This window comes from Phodopus roborovskii, unplaced genomic scaffold (genome assembly GCF_943737965.1).
Source record: "Phodopus roborovskii unplaced genomic scaffold, PHOROB, whole genome shotgun sequence".
NCBI lineage: Eukaryota > Metazoa > Chordata > Mammalia > Rodentia > Cricetidae > Phodopus > Phodopus roborovskii.
The window spans coordinates 11,368,736-11,388,155 of NW_026126563.1; the positions used below are offsets into that span (position 1 = coordinate 11,368,736).

General features: G+C 47.3%; 1 protein-coding gene across 1 annotated transcript in view; it reads right to left on the reverse strand.

Moving 5' to 3' along the window:
- Dym (dymeclin) overlaps positions 1-19,420 on the reverse strand; it is a 233,793-nt gene that overhangs the window by 21,019 nt on the left and 193,354 nt on the right. Inside the window, exon 16 of the mRNA XM_051201990.1 lies at positions 16,018-16,131. Coding sequence (XP_051057947.1) covers positions 16,018-16,131 — 114 coding nt within the window. The remainder of the gene's footprint in view (positions 1-16,017; positions 16,132-19,420) is intronic.

The window sequence follows — 19,420 nt, forward strand, 5'->3', positions numbered from 1 at the left end:
TGACCAAACATTCTGAGCACCCTGCCTTTCGTGTATCGATGTTATCACACAACAAAATCCACTTATTTCAAGTGATCAATTTGACAAAATTTCCTTTTTTTATAATTTATTTGTATGTTTGTATTTTATGTACACTGGTGTTTTGCCTGCATGCATGTCTGTGTGAGGGTGTTACATACAGACAATTGTGAGCTGCCATGTGGGTTCTGGGAATTGAACCCAGGTCCTCTGGAAAGTAGGCAGTGCTCTTAACCTCTGAGGCACCTCTCTAGCCCCGATGAATTTCCTTTTCTTCCTTTACTGATACAATGTGACCATCAGCACAGATGCAGACCAGGAGCCTTGTGCTAATGGGCTCCCTCTGACGGCCTTCACAGCGAGTTCTCTGCGCTGCTCCCCAGGCTCCAGGCAGATGTATCTTTCCTTCCTGTCACTCATCGCCTTTTCTGGCATTTATCGATTTCTGATCATCTAACTCTACTTGGATGATTCTAATTTTATGGAAATTAGTCATAAAGCTCAAAATAGAGTATACTTAGGTAAATGTACTATACACGTCCAAAATAAAGTGAATTCTGCCATCGTGGGATGTTCTATAAATGCCAATCAGGGGGAGGTGGCTGACAGCCTTTCAGATCTCCTATGTCTTTGCTGATTTTTTTTTTTCGTTTAGTTCAATGAATTGCTGAGAAAAGGACACAAATCTAAAAAAAAAAAAAAAAAAAAAAAAAATAGTGGGCCAATCTGCTTCTTCAACCCTGCCAATGTTCTTGTTACATGACTGTGGTAGTTTGAAAGAAAATGGCCTTGTTGGAGGAAGTGCGTCACTGTGGGGGCGGGCTATGAGGTTTCCTATGCTCAAGTCCTATGCTCAAGCTGCACCCAGTGAGACAGACCACTTCCTGTTGCCTGCCTATCAAGATGCAGGACTCTCAGCTCCTTCCCCAGAACCATGTCTGCCTCTATGCCACCGTGTTGATAATGATAATGCACTAAACCTCTGAGGATGTAATTCACCCCCACTGTTTCTCCTTTACAAGAGTTGCTGTGGCCATGGTGTCTCTTCACAGCAATAGAAACCTAACAGAAAACCTAAGACAATGATTTCCAAGTGTGGCTTATGGGTACATACACACGTGCCACAGCCACACGCCACTTGGGACTTGGTTTGCTTTGACATCTATGTAGTAGCTACCTTAGCTTCCTGCTCACTTGTTTGCAAGCCATCTTTTCTTCCATTTGCTTCTGTCCTCCTTTGTTTCATTTCTATGTGCATGAGTCTTCTGTCCACAGGTGCACATCTGCATCACTTCCATACCTGGTGCCTGTGATGGCCGGAAGATGGTGTCAGAGTCCCTGGAACTGGAGTCACAGAGGTTGTGCGTCTCCATGTGGATGCTGGGAATTGAAATGGAGTCCTCTGAGAGAGCAGCCAGTGCTCTTAACTGCTGAGCCGTCTTCCAGGCCCTCTTCCATTTCATGTGCATTGGTGTTTTGCCTGTATGAATGTCTGTGTGAAGATTCTGGATCCTTGGAACTGGAGTTACATACTGTTGTCAGCTGCCGTGTGGGTGCTGGGAATTGAACCAGGGTCCTTTGGAAGAGCAGCCAGTGCTCTTAACTGCTGAGCCATCTCTCCAGACCTCTTCCATTTACTTCCACCCCAGTTCTTATGGTTAAAGTACATCCTCTGAAGACAGTTTACTGCTGTCTTCTTTCATCCATTCTGACAATTCCTCCTTTGGCAAGAGTACTTGAGGCATTACTGTTTACTGTAGTTATTACCTGTTGTCTTATTTTCAGTTTTCTTCCTTCCTTGGTGTGTGTGGGGGTACTATTTAAGCGTGTTTTTTTTTTTTTTTTTGGATACTACTTTTTTGGTTGGCTTTAAAAATATAATCAATGATGGTGGTGGTGTGTGTGTGGGGTGTGTGGGGTGTGCCACCGCGTGCATGCAGAAGTCAGGCAACTGTGAAATGGCTTTCCCCCTCCATCTATCTTCACGTAGGTTCCCGGGACTGAACTCTGGCTGCGAGGCTTCCACAGCAAGGCTTCATCCGCTGAGCCATTTCACTGGCTATTGGGTTAGTCATTTTTATATGATTTCATAGCGCCTGCTACAGATTACAAATTACATCTGTAACTTTTCAGTCTCCATAGAGACAGTAATATACCACCTCAGGTAAGATAGACAACTCACAACCATATAGGGCCACGCCTCTTCCCCCCTTCACACTATGCTTTTACAAACCTGCAAATATCAATCCTGAAAGATGTGGCAGTTACTATTAGTAACCTATATAGTTCATAAGTAAAATCAGGAGAAGGGAAGGGAGACACAGAATGAGAATACAAATGAGAATCTTGCAGTAATCTGGACATCTATCATTTCTTGTAAGTAGTCTTCATTTTTTGAAAATCCGAGTCTCCAGCTGGTATCATTTGTGTTCGTCTGAAGAACTTCCTTTAGCACTGCAGAGCAGGCAGGCATGCTGCCAGTGATCACGGTACCTTCACTTCACCGCCACCCTTGAGGGCTCGCCTTACCTGACGGAATTCGAGGTTCACACTATTTTCTTGTAGCACTCTGAGGGGTCCTCTGAGGCCACGTGATTACCGTGAGAGCAGGGAAGGTAACTGCCCATCAGTGCTGCTTGCTGTGCAATGTGGTCTCTTCCTGGGTCTGCCTCACTGACTGTCAACTGGTTTGATGCCAGTGTATCCTGACTTCGGTTCTGTTTTCCTATCTGCAAACTTTTGTCTTTCCCCTATTTGGGTCTTCTGGATAGTTTCGATGGCTCGCCTGAGACCATCTCATTTCTCTGCTTAAATTTTCATGCATTGAAAACATGTGTTATCTATGAAAAAATGGGGAAGAGTTATTAGTAGTTACTTCAAAAATCCTTGTCTGTAAGTTCTAACATCTGGTTCATCTTGGGGTTGAGCTTAATTGATTTTCTTTTATGTAGAGAATGTGTTCCATTTTCTTGATTCCTTGGATGTCAGAAAATTTTGGACTGTATCCTGAATAAAATTAATGTTAAGTTGTTGACAGTCTCCGTATTTTGAGCAGGCTCTGGTTTCTGGGCAGCCCTCCCCCATCGCTCACTGGGACATAAGAGCTGACTCTGCAGGCATGGTTCAGGGTTCAGTCAGGGTTGTGGGTGGTCAGCCTCAGGACCTGCTCCTTCTCTTCTGCAATTTCTCCATCATTCTCAGGTTTATAGAACTCAAGTGTCCTTTACTAATTCTCCAGGCCAGAGAGGCTGCCACTTGTCCATGTGCTCCCCAATTCTGTGTGGGCATGGACTGCAGTTAGACCAAGCTTTCAAAAGAGTCCAGAGACAAGAACACAGCCTGCTCTCATGCTCCCAGTCTTACTTTAGATTTCTGGCCTTTTCCCCTCCCCTTCCCCTCCCCCTCCTTCTGTGTAACAGCTCTGGTTGTCCTGGAAGGAACTCCCTCTGTAGACCAGGCTTTGAACTCACAGAGCTCTGCTTGTCTCTACCTCCCAAGTGCTGGGATTAAAGGTGTGCTTCACTACTGCCCATATGCCAGCCCTTGGTTGTTTTAAGTCAGTGTCCTGTACACTGCTCAGGAATCAGGCAGACATATGGAGGAAGACAGTTTGGGACTCTTCCGGATGCCTTTCGGGATTCCACCACTCTCTTCAGAATTCATCTTCCTCAGATCCACCTCTGAGGTTCCCAGGCCAGAAAGTCAGGGAGTTCTTCCTTAAGAGTCACTACACTGCTGTGACTACCTGGACTACACTTGGCTCCTGGCTAAAAGTTGCGGAATGAGAAACACATAAAGTCTGTATCTCCCTTCTCCTCAATGAGTACAGACCCAGGAGTTCATTTACACTGACTGGCCAATCCCTTTGAGTAGTAAAATTTTATATTACTTGTGGTTTTCTGTGGGGGTGATGTAAATTGGCTGGTTCTCAGATCACCATACCTGAAAGTAGAAACTTAATTCTCAAGCTGATTTCAACCACACAGCAGCATCTAGTGAGAGCCTCTTCTGCACAGGACAGTGTATTGGAAAACCAGAATGGGATTAGAAACAGAAAACACCGAGGAACTGGACGTGAAGAGAAGTGGAAACACACACACACACACATGTTTACACAGGGGGCACAGGATACACCAAACTATGCAAACAGTCACACACACACACACACACACACACACACACACACACTTTTACACAGGGGGCACAGGATACAACAAACCGTACAAACAGTCACACACACACACACACACACACACACACACACACACACACACACTTACACAGGGGGCACAGGATACAACAAACCACACAAACAGTCACACACACACACACACACACACTTACACAGGGGCACAGGATACAACAAGCCGTGCAAACAGTAAGGAGGACACGGAGACTAAGTGTCTTAGTCGCCTGCTCTCTGCAAAGGCAGGGTTTCAAAGGAAGACAGGAGGCAGAACCCACGGGAGTCCAAGTGCTGCTTTCCTAACAGTGCCCAGCTCAGCACTCAAGGAAAAGGCCAGAAGTGATGGGCATAGCCAAGTGTGAGGAATGATGACAGTGGGTCCTCTGTTTTGGGGTAAAGACAGGAGATGACCCAATGAAGGGTCTAAAGGCAAGACATGTCATAGCTGGCAATTCTACAAGAGATAAGCAGGGTAATTCTAAGAAGCAGACCATGAAAAATATGTATGTCCACAAGAAGTTCCTTAATACACTCACTGGACTAATACAACCAGAGGTATGACATCCTTTTTGTTGACAAAATAAGAACTCGTAGGTGAAGTTAACGAAGGTATTAATTGAAGACAGCAGCTGTGGGAAGCAGCTTACCATCGAATTTGAGCAAGTGCATATCATAAGCTCACCCCTAAGTGGTCACTGTCTGCCAAGCATTGTTTTTGTTATAAACAAATGTACAGCTTTTTGTACATGGGTTGCATATCCAGCAACCTTTGAAATTCATTTACTGGCTCTGGTAGCCGTACTGGATCCCTTCAGACCTCGTGTACACTGGGTCACTTTGTCTGCAGATGGAGACAGTTTCACTTCTTCACAGTCACTTGAACACCCCTCACCCCTCCCACACCACCCCAGGGGCCCTGTGGAGCAGGCTGACTGAACTATGTGGCTGAGGATGACCCCCTGTCCTGATCCTCAGTGCTGGGATTTTAGATTGTGCTGGGGACTGAACTCAGAGCTTTGTGCATGCTAGGCAAATCTTCTCTCTACACTGAAACCCCTTGCTAAAATCTGATTCCATCCTGTCTTAACAATGTTCTAGGATTTCTAACACAATGCTGAATAGATGAACCAAGAAGAGATGTTCTGCAGAGGCAAGCAGGATCTCTGGGAGCTCTAGGCCAGCCTGGTTTATACTGCAAGTTCCAGGACAGCCAATGCCACATAACAGAGAGACCTTCAGGGTCTCAAATCTCTTAAAACCAACATATTCAGTTCCAAGACACTGAAAGTGAAATGGGCAGATGCTCACCGGCATCACTACTGTGATCTGTGTCCACTGCTATCACCTTCAACTTGCTGGAAATGAAAACCACTGTAAGGAAAGTGGCCTCATCCCCAAACCATCAGTTTTGCTCTGTGTAAGGCACTGCATTGCTGTGGGGATACTGGGCCTTTGCCTTTCTTCCTAAGGTCACATCCCTCCTAAAGTCTTCCATGTGAAGCCTGGGCTGCAAATCCGATTGGGTGAGAATTCTTTGGTGGGGGGTATGTGCCTGGGTGTCAGTGTGCCTGGGAGGGTGAGGCAGGAGGATCATGAGTTGAAGGCCAGCCTAAGTGACATAGTGTGTTAGTTCCAGCCCAGCCCAGGCTACATGGTGAGATCCAGTATCAAAAACCACAAAGTAAGAAAGAGCAGGAAGGTGGGGGGGGGGGGAAGGAGGACAAGGAAAAGGGGAGGGAGAGGAGGGGAGAGAAGGGGAGCGGGAGGAGGATGAGGCTGTTGTCACGAACCAAAACAATGCCCACAAGAACCAAATACAATTAGTTTCTTATATTCTTATATTTACTGTGACTTGAAGAGCTGTAACACCTCCCAAGTGTGGCATATGTGCATGTAAGAGCAGTACCAGGTCAGGTCTGGACGGAACCCAAGGGTTGGCATTCTGAGCACGTTCTTGGAGGATGGTGATGTCCCCCCCACCACCAAGGGTCACAGTTTGAAACCACTTACTTAATGCATGAATTTTTAAAACTCTAAGACATTAAATAGCAGCTGATCATTAAATCAATGTAGTAGGCCTGGCCAACAATTAAAAATAATATAGGATTATGAGCCCATTATATTCAATGAGTACTGTTTTACACAAATTGTTTTAGTTGTATGAACTTGTTGTATGTATACTGCTACATATGGTACACATACGTGTGCGTGCGTGCGTGTGCATGGTACACATACGTGTGCGTGCGTGCGTGCGTGCGTGCGTGCGTGTGTGTGTGTGTGTGTGTGTGTGTGTGTGTGTGTGTGTGTGTGCACGTGCAATTGGGAATGACAGTCAAAGAAGTTTGAAAGGCAGCCGGGCAGTGGTGCATGCCTTAATCCCAGTACTTGGGAGGCAGAGGCAAGAGGGATCTCTGTGAGTTCAAGGCCAGCCTGGTCTACAGAGTAAGTGCCAGGTCAGCCAGGGCTACAGAGGAACCCTGTCTCGAAAAATCAGAAAGTTCGAAAGGCACTAGTTTAATGACTTTATTGTGTCCTTAAGTGGCAGAGGCCACATTGATTTGGCAGGGGAATTTATGAGTCCAGTTGCTTCTGCTGGATGCTCAGCTAAATGTGCCTTGGACTATCTCTCATTCAGAGAATTCCTTTGCCTAGAGTTTTTTCTTTCACCTCGGCCTTTGTAACCCTCACCTCCCTTCAAGGGGGACAAAGTAAAGCCTAGGTCTCTCCTTATCTCTCCCTGACTAGTCCAGCCATGTCTTCCTTCTATAACTCACCCTCTACCATCTACCTGGCAACCACGGTGAACTGCCCTTTGGTTAGCTATCTCTGCCAGCGTGTGCCCTGTCTCTCCTCAGGGCTGGGGGATGTTGTTTGTGTCGTTGTTCTCTCAAAGACGTCCAGCTATTAATACTGCGCTCAATGGGGTAAAGTTGCTAGCTGGGTGGAACAAACAGTCAGAGCACAATTAAGTTGCAATGAGCTATTTGTGCGTTACAGGAATCAGGTATCTGACAGAAGTGGCATTTGGGGACGAGAAGGACGAGGTTGCAAATGGGAGGTAGGGGAAGTTTTAAAATTCCATATTAAAAACCCACATGTTCCATAAGCACACACATGCAGACATGCAGGCAAAACACACATAGAATAAAACGAACAAATCTAATAAAACCCTCTAGACAAATTAGTCTAACTTTTTTGTGTATATAACTCCTTATGCAATTAATGACAACAGTGAAAATATTCTAAAAGTTACATTTAAAGAAATGAAGGCTTTACAACTCATTTGTGGGCTGGACAGAAAGCTCAGCAGGTAAAGGGCTTGCTACATAAACCTGATGAACTGAGTTCAGGTCTCCAGACCCAGGAGAAGGTTGGACACAGTAGTGCAAACCGCTGACCCTTCTGGGAGGTGGGAAGCAGGGTGGCTCACTCGGTACCCACGTCGGCGAATAATAAGGAACCCTTGTCTCAAACAAGGAGGAAGGTGGGTGAGGACTGAACCGGAGGATGGCCTCCAGCCTCCACACAGGCACCGTGACACACTCATTCCCACACTCACACATACAGACGAATACTCCCCCGTCATGCAAACTACTTCAACTAGTGTGAGCTGGCTGTTACTTTTAATCATTATGATTTATCAAGTTATTCCACAATTTCCCATTTGCACGGAGAGAAGTTATCTTTTTATTAAAATTTCCGTGAAAACAGGATCTAAGTTTCAAAGGCTACACGTGGTAACACTCTTAATCCTCCAACGACACCGATGATCAACTGAACCCCTGAGAAGGGGGAAGCAGGAACCTTACACGCTCGTGACACGGAGGGCATGCTGTGCTGTGGGTGCGGACAGCAAGGGCTCTGAACCAAGGCTACTAACTAACACAGCTTGGAAGGACATGGTGACTTTATTCCTACCGAACCCTAGATGATAAACAAGCAAGAGGGGTTCAGAGCTTGTCCTTCAGTCTCGTCAAAGCACAGAGGTCAGGAAAAGATGACAATCTAGTGAAGCCTTTCCCAGGCTGCATGGAACACCAGCAGTGTTCCATGTTTAGACTGATATTAATACTATTTACTTTGAACAGCCCTGTTGTTTAACTGTATAGACAAATTTAGCCAACGAGTATACATTCCCACACAGACTATTATGCAAATATTTTAGAAGACTATGTCAAATAATATTTGATTGAAAACTATTTTACTTGGTTGAATGTCAATTACTGTGCCACGGGCTTCTAGCTCCTAATGTTTGCTTGTCTAAAACTGGGGGGGGGGGGGGGAGGTAATTGTACAAATTGAGTTTTCACTCTTCACTGAAGGAAATGTCAAACGTCGGGCTCATCTGCCTAGCTAATGAGTAAAGTCATGAATTCTATGATTCTTTTAAGCCAAGGTAGTCAAAAAACTGCAATGTAATGCTTTGATATACATGGTGAATCGCTATGTAGACACTTCCACATTAAGATATGGAACTTATTAAAATACTATTTCCAATCTGAGATCCATTTCTACGGATATGGCACATATGTAAAGCTATTATTATAGGCCGATATTGTATTAGTATATATAAGCAGACTACCCTGAAGGACTCTGGTCAAACTCACATGGTGTGCCAACACTATTCAACACATAGCTTTTCCAATCAGCTTTAGACACTGTGCTAGCCTGCGAATTAAAATTCTACAGGTTTTAGGTGGTTTAATTTAATATAAACACCAGAATCTCCCCAAAATGATGACAATAATTGAGGCAAGGCTTGATTCCAAGGCTAAACAGCTTCCTCCCCTCCACCCCCTCACAGCTGTGGCAATGACAGGTTCTCATTGGATCAGCAGAGCGTGGCTCTCTATGCCAGTGAATGTGGCTTCAGCTTCTCTTCAGGTACCGGTGATGGATTGTTTTGTTTTCTGTTTTTAAACTGAACCATCCATCTTCCAACCTCTATAACCACGGACTGTGGTGGCAAGCTGAGCCCACAGTTGTTCTCTCTCTCTCTCTCCCTCCCTCCCTCCCTCCCTCCCTCCCTCCCTCCCTCTCTCTCTCTCTCCCTCTCTCCCTCCCTCTCTCTCTCTCTTGCTCTCTCTCTCTCTCTCTCTCTCTCTCTCTCTCTCTCTCTCTCTGGCATGTTCCAGAACAAAACTACCCGTCTGACTTAAAGGACTTAGCCATGACCTTGGCCTTAATAGTATATTACTCTAAGCAAGGGTTAATGTATCTGGGACCCCCCTAAGTCAATTAATTTCTCTGTTGGTGCAAACCATGAAGCAGGCTGCATTTCCACGTATATGTGACTATCTCAAAGAACCACTACTTCCTGAGCACAGCGAAGTGAAGAGACAGTCCACTGCATTCAAGCGTGCGGCCTGCACACTGTCATTTGTTTTGCTCCAAGGTCAATATTAAGGTCAACCTTCACCGTTTTCTATGCCCATGGAAGGGTTCTTGGTCCAAGAGTGTGTACTAAAGGAACTGGAAAGCAAGCCAGGCATCGCAGCACGGACCAAGGACAGGGACGGGGGGGGGGGGTGACAGAAAGAAGCTGAGGGGTATCAGGAGGGGGACATGAGAGGGAAGGTGCCTGGGAACATAGCGCAGCACAAAGCATTAGCTTTAGTGGAGGAGGAGGAGGGAAGGAAGGCCTGGCAAAAGGTGACCCAGCCCCCAGCCCGGTCTGCGGCACACAAGGCACAAGACTGATCTGCGGCACTGCAAAGTGCCAAGGAGTGCTCGGAGTCTGGCGAGGCGTGCCAAGGGACGGGGGAGTCAACCCTAGCAGTCCACTGCCGAAGCTGGACAAATCTGGGCAACAGCAAACAAAGGTCAGCACTGAACTATGACCTGCAGAGTGTACTTCAAAGTCCTCGCTTGGCAACACCACAGTGGGAAGTTCCCATGGTGTCAGCCAGACCCACTGATGGGCGGTAAAAATCCCCGGGGAAACTCTAAGGCGAGACAAGATACCAGTGAAGTGGACAAGCGTCACTCCCAAGTTTTTACCATTTACAAAGCGGCTGATGGCCATGTGTCACCAGAGAAACCTGGACATGCCAAACAACATTTCTAGAAAAGAGACCTGCAGACGCCATACCCCTGACCACGCTGCATGAGGGCAGTGTGCTTCTGGGCCCTGGCCAAATATGGACAGCTTCAGTAGAACCAGGAGATTCCGTTCAGAGTCAGAAGTGACCAAGACCCGTTAACACCGTCATGGGCAGGTAAGAGCAGAGGACAGAGGCGATGGAGACTCAGCATTTAACAGCGTGGGTCTTGCAGAGCGCGCTGCTGGGGCAAGGAGCACTCTCCCATTAGTCACTGCTTCCTAACACAACGCTTGTTTTGCAGTTTTAACTTATTGCATCTTCCCCACTGTTGTAAGCTCTATGCGAGCAGGACTGGTTTGTTTTGTCCTCTGCTGTGTCCACTGTGTCTAGGACAGCGCCAGAACAGAGATAGACGGTTACAGAACTAGAACTTCAGAAGATGGCGGAATAAAAACTTGAAACGCACATCTGAAGGCACTGTAATTTTTGACTCTTCAACCCCCAGATGGACTGAGCTAGGTAGCAGGGGATGTAGAGGAGCAAACTTCCTGCTCTCAAGTGAGCTGCTGCTGGAGTGGAAAGACATTTAGCATCTGAATACAGGGAAATAGAAGACAAGGTGCAGGAATAAAGTGCTCCGGGCATTTGAGGATTCAATTCACACAAGTGAATTGAAGAATCAAAAAGAAAGTCTTCATAAATCCTTTGACTTTTAGCCGGGCCTTTAAGGAATGTTCAGAATTTGGATAAGGGAAAGGTAAAAAGGAAATGACACATCCAGATTGCAGAGGAGAAGAGGGAATTGCACACCCAGACCAGTGAGCTGCAGAAGCAATTCCACAGAGGGAGGAGGAGATGGACACAGATGCAGAGCTGCCTGGAGCCAGGTGGGGGACACTGGGAGAGGAGGGGACCATGAACTGTCTAGGGTCCCAGAGTAAGAGTTTCAGACTCTATCTGCTGGTAGGTAACAGGGCACTGCTCTGTAAAACTCAGCATGGATGCAAAAACAACCAACCAACCAACCAAAACCCAAAAAACAACCCCCCCCCAAAAAAACCCAAAACCCAAACAAACGTACTTCAACCTGTTTCTCCTCATCTACATTTTGCCTTGGGGCTTTTTACCTTTCATTCTGTATGTCCTACCCTGGGACTGTTTGTCTGGCAGCTGCCTGGCTGGCTGGCTGGCCCTGGACCTCTCCCTCCCTTTCTCCCTTAGTTCTCTCCTGTTCTCCCTCAAGCCCAGATTCCTCCTAAGACTCATGCTCTCTGCCTGCCAGCCCTGCCTATCTTCCTACGGTCTAGCTAGTGGCAGGCAAAGCAACCCATCTTTACACTGTTAGGCAAATGCAGCACAAGCAAATGTGACTCATCTTTGCCTAGTTAGAGCAATATTCCACAACAACCTGGAGCTCATCGAGGCTGTCTAACAAGGGGCTGCAGGGCCCTGCCTGTCTGCACCCTTCCAGCACTGGGGTTGCAAATGTATGCCCCCGAGAGCAGCTTTTTACCTGGGTGCTATGGGTCTTCGTGTTAGTGCAGTACTAAGTTTACCAATGGAGCCACCCGGCAAGCTCCCATGGGACTTCTTTTACTGCACTTCCCCTGGGCCCTTGGGTCACATGATGCTCTGATACTTGCTCCCAGACTTTGCTGCAGGTATGTCATTATGTGGTCAAGAAGACACACTGATTCCTTCAAAACCTCAGTAGTGAAAAGGCATCCTCTTAAAGGGAACAGAAGCTCTCTTGGTCCAATTTCCACTCCAAAGAGGAAATGCCCGATTCTTCCATGATGGAACCCTTGCAGTGGTCAGACAGCGACTCTCCTCAGAGCCTCTCTTCCTCAGGTTTTGCACCCCCCCCCCACCTCATGTGATGTCCTGGCTTCTGTACTGATGTATCCTCACCTGCTCCTCTGGCTCACACTTGGGCTTTACTAAGCATGATCTCAGACTAACCCTAACATACGAGTGCTCTCCATCACAGCCCAGGCTGGCACAGGGTGAAACTCGCCTGGAGAGAGAAAGGCTGCCTTGGTGATGCGTGTTGCTGGGCCCAGCTCTGCCCTCCAGCATTACTCAGTGTCTTGAGGTCTTAGCTGCTTCACCTAGAGAGCTGAGGTGACACAGCTCACTGCCCTACAACGCTTAGGAAGACACCCTGCAGCATTGCTATTATTGTAGAATTTAAGTTCTAGAATTTACTGACAGGTTACATTTGCCAGAAGTTTGAGGAGCAATGTCAGAAGATTAAAAAGGCTGGCACAGCAGGGAAGAAATCAGTACAGAGACTACTAGAAAAACTAGAAATAGATCTAGGTGCCAAACAGTTTTATGTCAACTCGACACAGGCCAGAGTCAGTTGGGAAGAGGGATTCTCAGTCTCCCTAGGACTGGCCTGTGGATGAGTGGTGGTGTTTCTTGACTGATGATTGATGTGGCATGGTACCACTCCTAGGTTGGTGGTCCTGTGTTCACCTGGGTTTCCTATAAGAAAGCTGAGCAAGCCATGAGGAGCAAGCCAGTAAGCAGCTCTCCTCCATGGCCTCCGCATCAGCTCCTGCCTCTAGGTTTCTGCCCTGCTTGAGTTCCTGTTCTGACTTCCTTGGATGATGGAATACAAGCTGCAGGATGAGATACACCCTTTCTTCCTTCCAGGGTGCTTTTGGTAATGGTGTTTTATCATATCGAAAGAAACTTAACCAAGACATCCAGTGATCCTGGTATTGGATATATCTAAAATAGCCACGCCCACTTCCTTGCCTGTCTCGCTCTTCACAACAGCCATGAAGTGGAACTGACCCAGGGGTGTGGACGAGTGAATGGATAGGGAAATGTGGTACACACACAATAGAGTAGTACTCAGCTGTAAACAATTCTGCTGGGTATAGCAACGTGGATGGGAGATGGAATGACTCAGGTACACGAAGACAGACATCATCGTACGTTCTCTTATATGCGGAAGGACAACGCTATCTATCTGAGACAAGAAGAGTTACCAGAAGAAGAGTTACCAGAGCCCAACGAGGGTGTGGGAGGAGGAGGGGATGGCTATGGAAATAGGAGGTGCACAACTTTTAGCATAGTAGAACTACTATGGTTGGCACTAATCAAGTGAGTGCTTCATAACAGCTTGAAGCGAGAGTTTTTGGATGTTTCCAGAACAAACAGCAAACGTCTGAGGTGACGGATACGCTGCTACCCTGATCAGACCCCACACACGAATACTTGTATTAAATGCAAATATGTACATTTACTGCGTCAAATAAAAGACATGGTAACAATCAAATAAAGGGGCTAGTTCCTCTTCACCACTCATTTACTTATCTTGGGCTTCAATTCTGTTTAAAGGATATACTCAACCAACTCGGCCATACTGAGAATGGGAGGGCATAAGAAGGGGACCTTGTCCTCTTTCTGGACCGGAGACCCCAGATCGCGCCCGGCTTCCCTGGATTCAAGTTCTTCCCAGCATAGCTGGCTGCTGTCTGAGCAGGCTCAGCCTGCTCCACCTGCCTCTTACACACAGAGTGACTTGCTGCTTCTCATGTTGCATCAACAATGTCCTTAGACCTGTGCTGCACTCTGTGGTCACCGAACCCGCTCTCCCCTCCATGCTACCCAGTGGGGTAATGGCTGAGAGTCTGGTGTGGCAGTTCCTAGCAGAGCTCTGCAGGCCTTGGCTGTGGCAATGCACAGGTGGCCTTGCAGGCGGGGCGTGCATGCCCCGAAGGACACAGGAAACCCAGGTCTAGTGCCAGCGGTGGGCCGGCCTGTGGGCTTCAGCTGAAGCCTTGCCAGCTGCTCCTGGACGCCTGCGTTGATGCAGCGCCACCACACTGGTGGCGACACCCTTGCAGCGTCTGTGGTTTCTCTTCGCTGTGTTCTCTCAGGCACTTCTGAGTTTTTAGTTCTTCACATTAAGTCATGATCTACTGAAATCGGGGGTTTTACTTCTCTGACAGGCTTGGTAGGGTAAACAGAAGCTACTGGTGTCAATCAAGTGCGTATGACATCCTGAGAGCCATAGAACAGGGAGGCGGCGGCAAGATTGCTGGTTATCACTCAAGTGCTTGCTCCAGAGCTTTCGGTGAAGCTGCTGCAGACTTCAGCACCTCTGGGGCCGCTGACAACCTCAGCCGTGTACTGAAGACAGGCTCTACAGTCTGGGTACAGAATGTTCTCCAAAGGCCAGACATGAAGGACTTGGTGTCCTGCTCACGGAGCAGCTGAGCATTTAGCGCATTTAGTGGAAGTGTTGAGAGGGACTGGGGAGGTTTGCGAGTTACTGGGGAACACCACAGCCCCCGTCCTTTCCTCTCCTCTTCGCAGGCTCTGAACTAGGTGTGAAATTTTGTTTTGTCACCAGCTCTTGCAGTAACACACTGTGTCGTGGCTGGCACACAGCAATAGGGCCCAACTGGTCCACGGGCTGAAACCGCCACTCAAAATCTCGCTTGTCAGTCAAGTCCTTCAGGCATTGTGTTACAGTAATGAAACTGACTAACACGGCTCTGGAGAACAGCCGCCTCAAAACCCCAGCATCCATGACATCATGGGGAGAAGAGGATTCTGGGAAATACAATGACCTGGGTGCTCCTCTGTAGCTAGAGGAGACTGGAGTTGAGGCTAGGGATGTAGAGCTGGAAATGTTCTTCTCATACGTGTTTACATGAGACCATTAGCGATCGGGTGGGCGACAGGTTTGTTTAATTTCGACCCTCTTAAACAATATTCTTCCTCATCACAAGCTACACATACTTCAGGGGAATGTCTTGCTTCTAGCCTACAAATCTTACTATGTTCTCTGCCACCACAGACTGAAAAGTGAGATGTATAAACTAACCTCACCTGTATAGTTTGTTTCTTGGGTTTTCTGAGAGAGAAAAGTGTCACCACAGATCTAAGTCCCAGTGCTGGTGAGATGACTTGGAGGCATGAGCCACCTGTGGGTCATGACCCCTTTGGGGGTCAAATGACCCTTTCATAGGGGTCACCTAATACCATCAGGAAACAATTCATAACAGTAGCGGCTGGGGTCACCTCAGCATGAGGAACTGTGTTAAAGGGTTGCATCCATTCCAGACTCTCACCCAGGAGTTCACTTCCAGAGAGCCTCTGCCACCCAGACATCAAGTATTTTCTTAAAATGCAGTATTTCCCCCATTTCCATGGAGCACTTTCTTTTCCATTACTGTACCAGGCGTATAGTAAGCAGTGTATGGATTGCAAGCAAGGGCCTTGGGTCCAGACGGCATGGGCCTGAGTCATCGCAACCACTCTCTAGTTTTAAAACTCCGGGGAACCCAACCCTTCTATGCTGAATTCTTCACCTGTCGACTTCAGCCGCTGTCACTAGCTACTAGAGAAGGGCACTGAATGAGGTATTACACTCAGATGCCGCCCTGGAACAACAACTCGAGGCACTCCCAAGCATCAGGCCCCACAGTAACTGGCATCGCCAAAACCTCCACTTCCCACTAGCCTTTGGGGAGGTTTGTGTGATTCAATTTGTTTGACTGGAATAAAAATACAGGTGCTAACAGTAAAAGCTGCTCAGGGGGGTGCAGGGATCGCTCGTGGGCGCTCAGCGATGTGAAAGTGTATCTGGCTCTTCTCTACCGAACTGCACTCTGGGTATCAGGATGGAGCAGCGCGAATACACAGTCTGTGACAGCGGTACGATACCGAGAAATGCCCGCTAGATGCTGACATGCGCATCAGATGATCAGCCGGTGCCGACAAGCAAGTCATTACACAGCTTACCTTTAGTCTGTCTTTGGGCAGCGCCACAACCCCTTGTTTGATGATTTCCAAGACTCTTTCCACTGACAGCTCAGCTCCAGCTTGTAGCAGCCTTGAGCTGAAGAAGGAGATCACCTGGAATGAAAGAGCCATTAAAGGAAAACATTCGTTTTTTTATTTTATGTGTTTAGCCTGCATGTGTCTATGTGCACTACACGCATGCCTGCTGTCCACAGAGGTCAGAAGAGGGCATCAGATCCAGATCCAGTCACGAACTGGAGTTACAGATGGTTGTGAGCCAGCATGTTGGGAACGGAACCTCCCATTGTTTCCCAGACCGTTCTCCCTCACCTCATCTTACCCCTCTGTTCCCGGCCTGGAACACTGTGAGTCCAGAGGGCAATGGGTTCACGATCTACCTCTTTCAAGTTCGGGTTTTTTTTTTAAATGCATTTCAGGGAGGCTTCCCAAGCACTCTCTATAAATCTGCAACTTTCAACCTCCATTCCAGTTGTTCTCATTTCCCTTTTTCCTCCCCCCACCCATCCTCCTCTCTCTCCCTTTAGGCCACTGGACAGATACTGATGCTATTTACTGTGACATGGAAGACGGAGGAGAAGAAAGCCCTGTGTTCACTTTTTGCAGGAAAGGAAAGTTTGTGATTTCATCAGTTGAATATCTGTGGGGCTGTCAGAAAGCAACTGAAGGCACTGGTCTGACGCCCAGTAAGGATGCTCAGGACTGGAAACACACGTGACATAGCATGCTGTGCCAGACCCTGCTGCCTCAGCTACACACGCACGCCTCCCTGTGTGGTCCTAACTACTTGATTCTTCTCCATAATTCACTTGGATGACACCGTCTTCTGTCCTGGACAGAGAGAGTATTACAGTGGGTGATGCAAGTCAACTCCTTCTGTAGACATTAAAGGTGCTCGAAGATTCGTCATCCCCATCTGAGCTATTCGCCATTACTGAATTCCCCTGAAAAATACCAACTCTCAACTCCATCAGCTAGATTCCTTGTCCCCTCCACCAACAGCTGTCAACGCCCATGGTCTGCCGAAGCCTAGGTTTCAAGGGTGTTTAAGGAGGACGACAGGAAAAGGAGGAAAGAACAGAGAAAGGAGGTGTTGCTGATACATCCTCATACACAGGGTTCGTGTCACTGTGTGCCAAAGAGCTTAAATGTAATAGATTCTCAGTGTGGTCAGCGCTATTTTGGATTAGAGTATCCAGTAAAAAGTTGGTGGACTGATGGAAACTTTATTCCTTTTGAGTCTTACTTAGGTTTTTCCAAGTGAATGCCGAAGACGTGGGATTTAGGATAAGAAGAGCTGGATTCAAGTGGCTCAGTGACTTACTAGCAAAGTGACTCCCTACCAGCCTCTTCCCCTCTCTCCAAGGATGCCTTCCTCCTGGGGTAGAGGAGCAGTCGTCGACATCAGCACTGGAGCATCACTAACGATGACAGGTGTGCTTAGGGCGTGTTCACAGTGAACTAGCTATTCATTTGACTCTGTAAACTGAAAGGCAGTATACTGCCAAAGCTAGGCACTGTATACTTGCTGAATACAGGTGAAGAGCCATGAAATGGCTCATCCCAGCAGCCTGGGCAGGTAAGCACTGGCTGCAAGGCCGGCTGCACGCCTGCTTTCCGCCCATGCATGCGCCCTGCAGTGAGGCCTCACGCTGCCCTCCACTCTGCTCTGCATTCTTTCTGACACACACCGAGTTAGAGATGGTTACAGTTCAAATCTGTAGATGGTTTACGTACCTCTCTACAAAGCCCCTTTCCTTCTTCCCTTTTGTCAAGTAACCCAGGTTGGCCTGGAACTTGTGATCCTCAATCTCAGGCTCCTCAGTGCAAGGATCTCAGATGTGAGCTATCGAGCCCAGCTCTCAGAGGCATTCTAATGCCTATCAGAAGCCTGGTTACCAACAGCATTCCCCATTTTCGCCACACTGCAGTACAGAGTAGACTCTACAGCGTGTGATGGTGAAGAAGGGAGAGAACGGTGCAAGCTTCTCGCTTGTGTGTATGGTTAGATGAGGGATAAAGAGGATGGTAAAGAGGATGTGCAGACTCTGCTGACTGGGTCAGTAGGAGGCATGCTGAGCAGGCGTGGGCCTTACTATTAGACCACCCGACCGTGACCTCTGGCTCTATCACTTTGGTTTTGGGTGGCTGTGAGCAAACTGATCCTTCTAAACCTGTTTCATTATCTGTAAATTGAGGATTAAATTGACTACACCTCAGGTTTATTTTATAGTGATTAAGGTAAGACATATAAATGCTAGGCAAGCATGCAATAAAAGCAAAATGAAGAAGAAGAAAAGGAGAAAGGAGGGGCTGGAGAGATGGTTCAGAGGTTAAGAGCATTGGCTGCTTTTCCAGAGGTCCAGAGTTCAATTCCCAGCAACCACATGGTGGCTCACAACCATCTGTAATGAAATCTGGTGCCCTCTTTTAGCATGCAGGCATATATGCAGGCAAAATACTGAATATATAATAAACATATATTTTTTTTTAAAAGGAGAAAGAAAACAAATGGCTTAAATGCAAATTTAAAACTAAATTATCCAAAAGATGTGTGAGCTCACAAAGACTTATCGTCATCACAATCTGTGACCACAGGGGTTCCTGACTCTGGGCTAGCTGGTTGTCTGAAGCACAAAGAAAACCTTGGCTACCACAAGGAAAAGTACTGGGAATTAAATAGCATTTCCCCCCAAGAGAGTGCATGTGTATATAATCACCCATTAACTGTACGCATTGAAGAGACCGTCCGTCCAAAAAGGAGGAGAGAGGAAGTGAAAGAAGAGGTAAGGGAGGAAGAGATGGGAAGGGATGTGTGTGGCTAATTTGATGTCAACCTGACATCAGCTATAGTCATCTATAACGAGAGAACCTCAACTGAGAAAATGCTGGACTCCGAAAGATCCAGCTGTGGGACACGTTCTTAATTAGTGATCAATGCGGGGAGGGTCCAGCCCATTGTGGGTGGTTACCATCCCTGAGCTGAGCTGGCGGTCCTTGGTTCTGTAAGAAAACAGGCTAAACAAACCCGGAGGCGCAAGGCAATACGCAGCAGCCCCCTATGGTCTCTGCATCAGCTCCTGCTTCTGGGTTCCTGCCCTTCCTGAGTCCCAGCCTTCACTGTTTTTGATAATGGACTGTTCTATGGAACTTCGAGTGCAATAAACCCTCTCCTCCCAGCTGCTTTGCTCGAGGTCTTTCATCACAGCTATAGTAACCCTGGTTAGGACACTGTGGAAAAGGAAACTGGAGGAAAGCAAAAGCTAAGCTAGGAAGATGACAGCCAGATGGGCAGACACACCGAGAGTGGAATGTCACAGAATAGAGACATGGAGGCTGGCAAAATTACCATTATTAAACATTTTTCCAGCTCAGATGCAAGAGA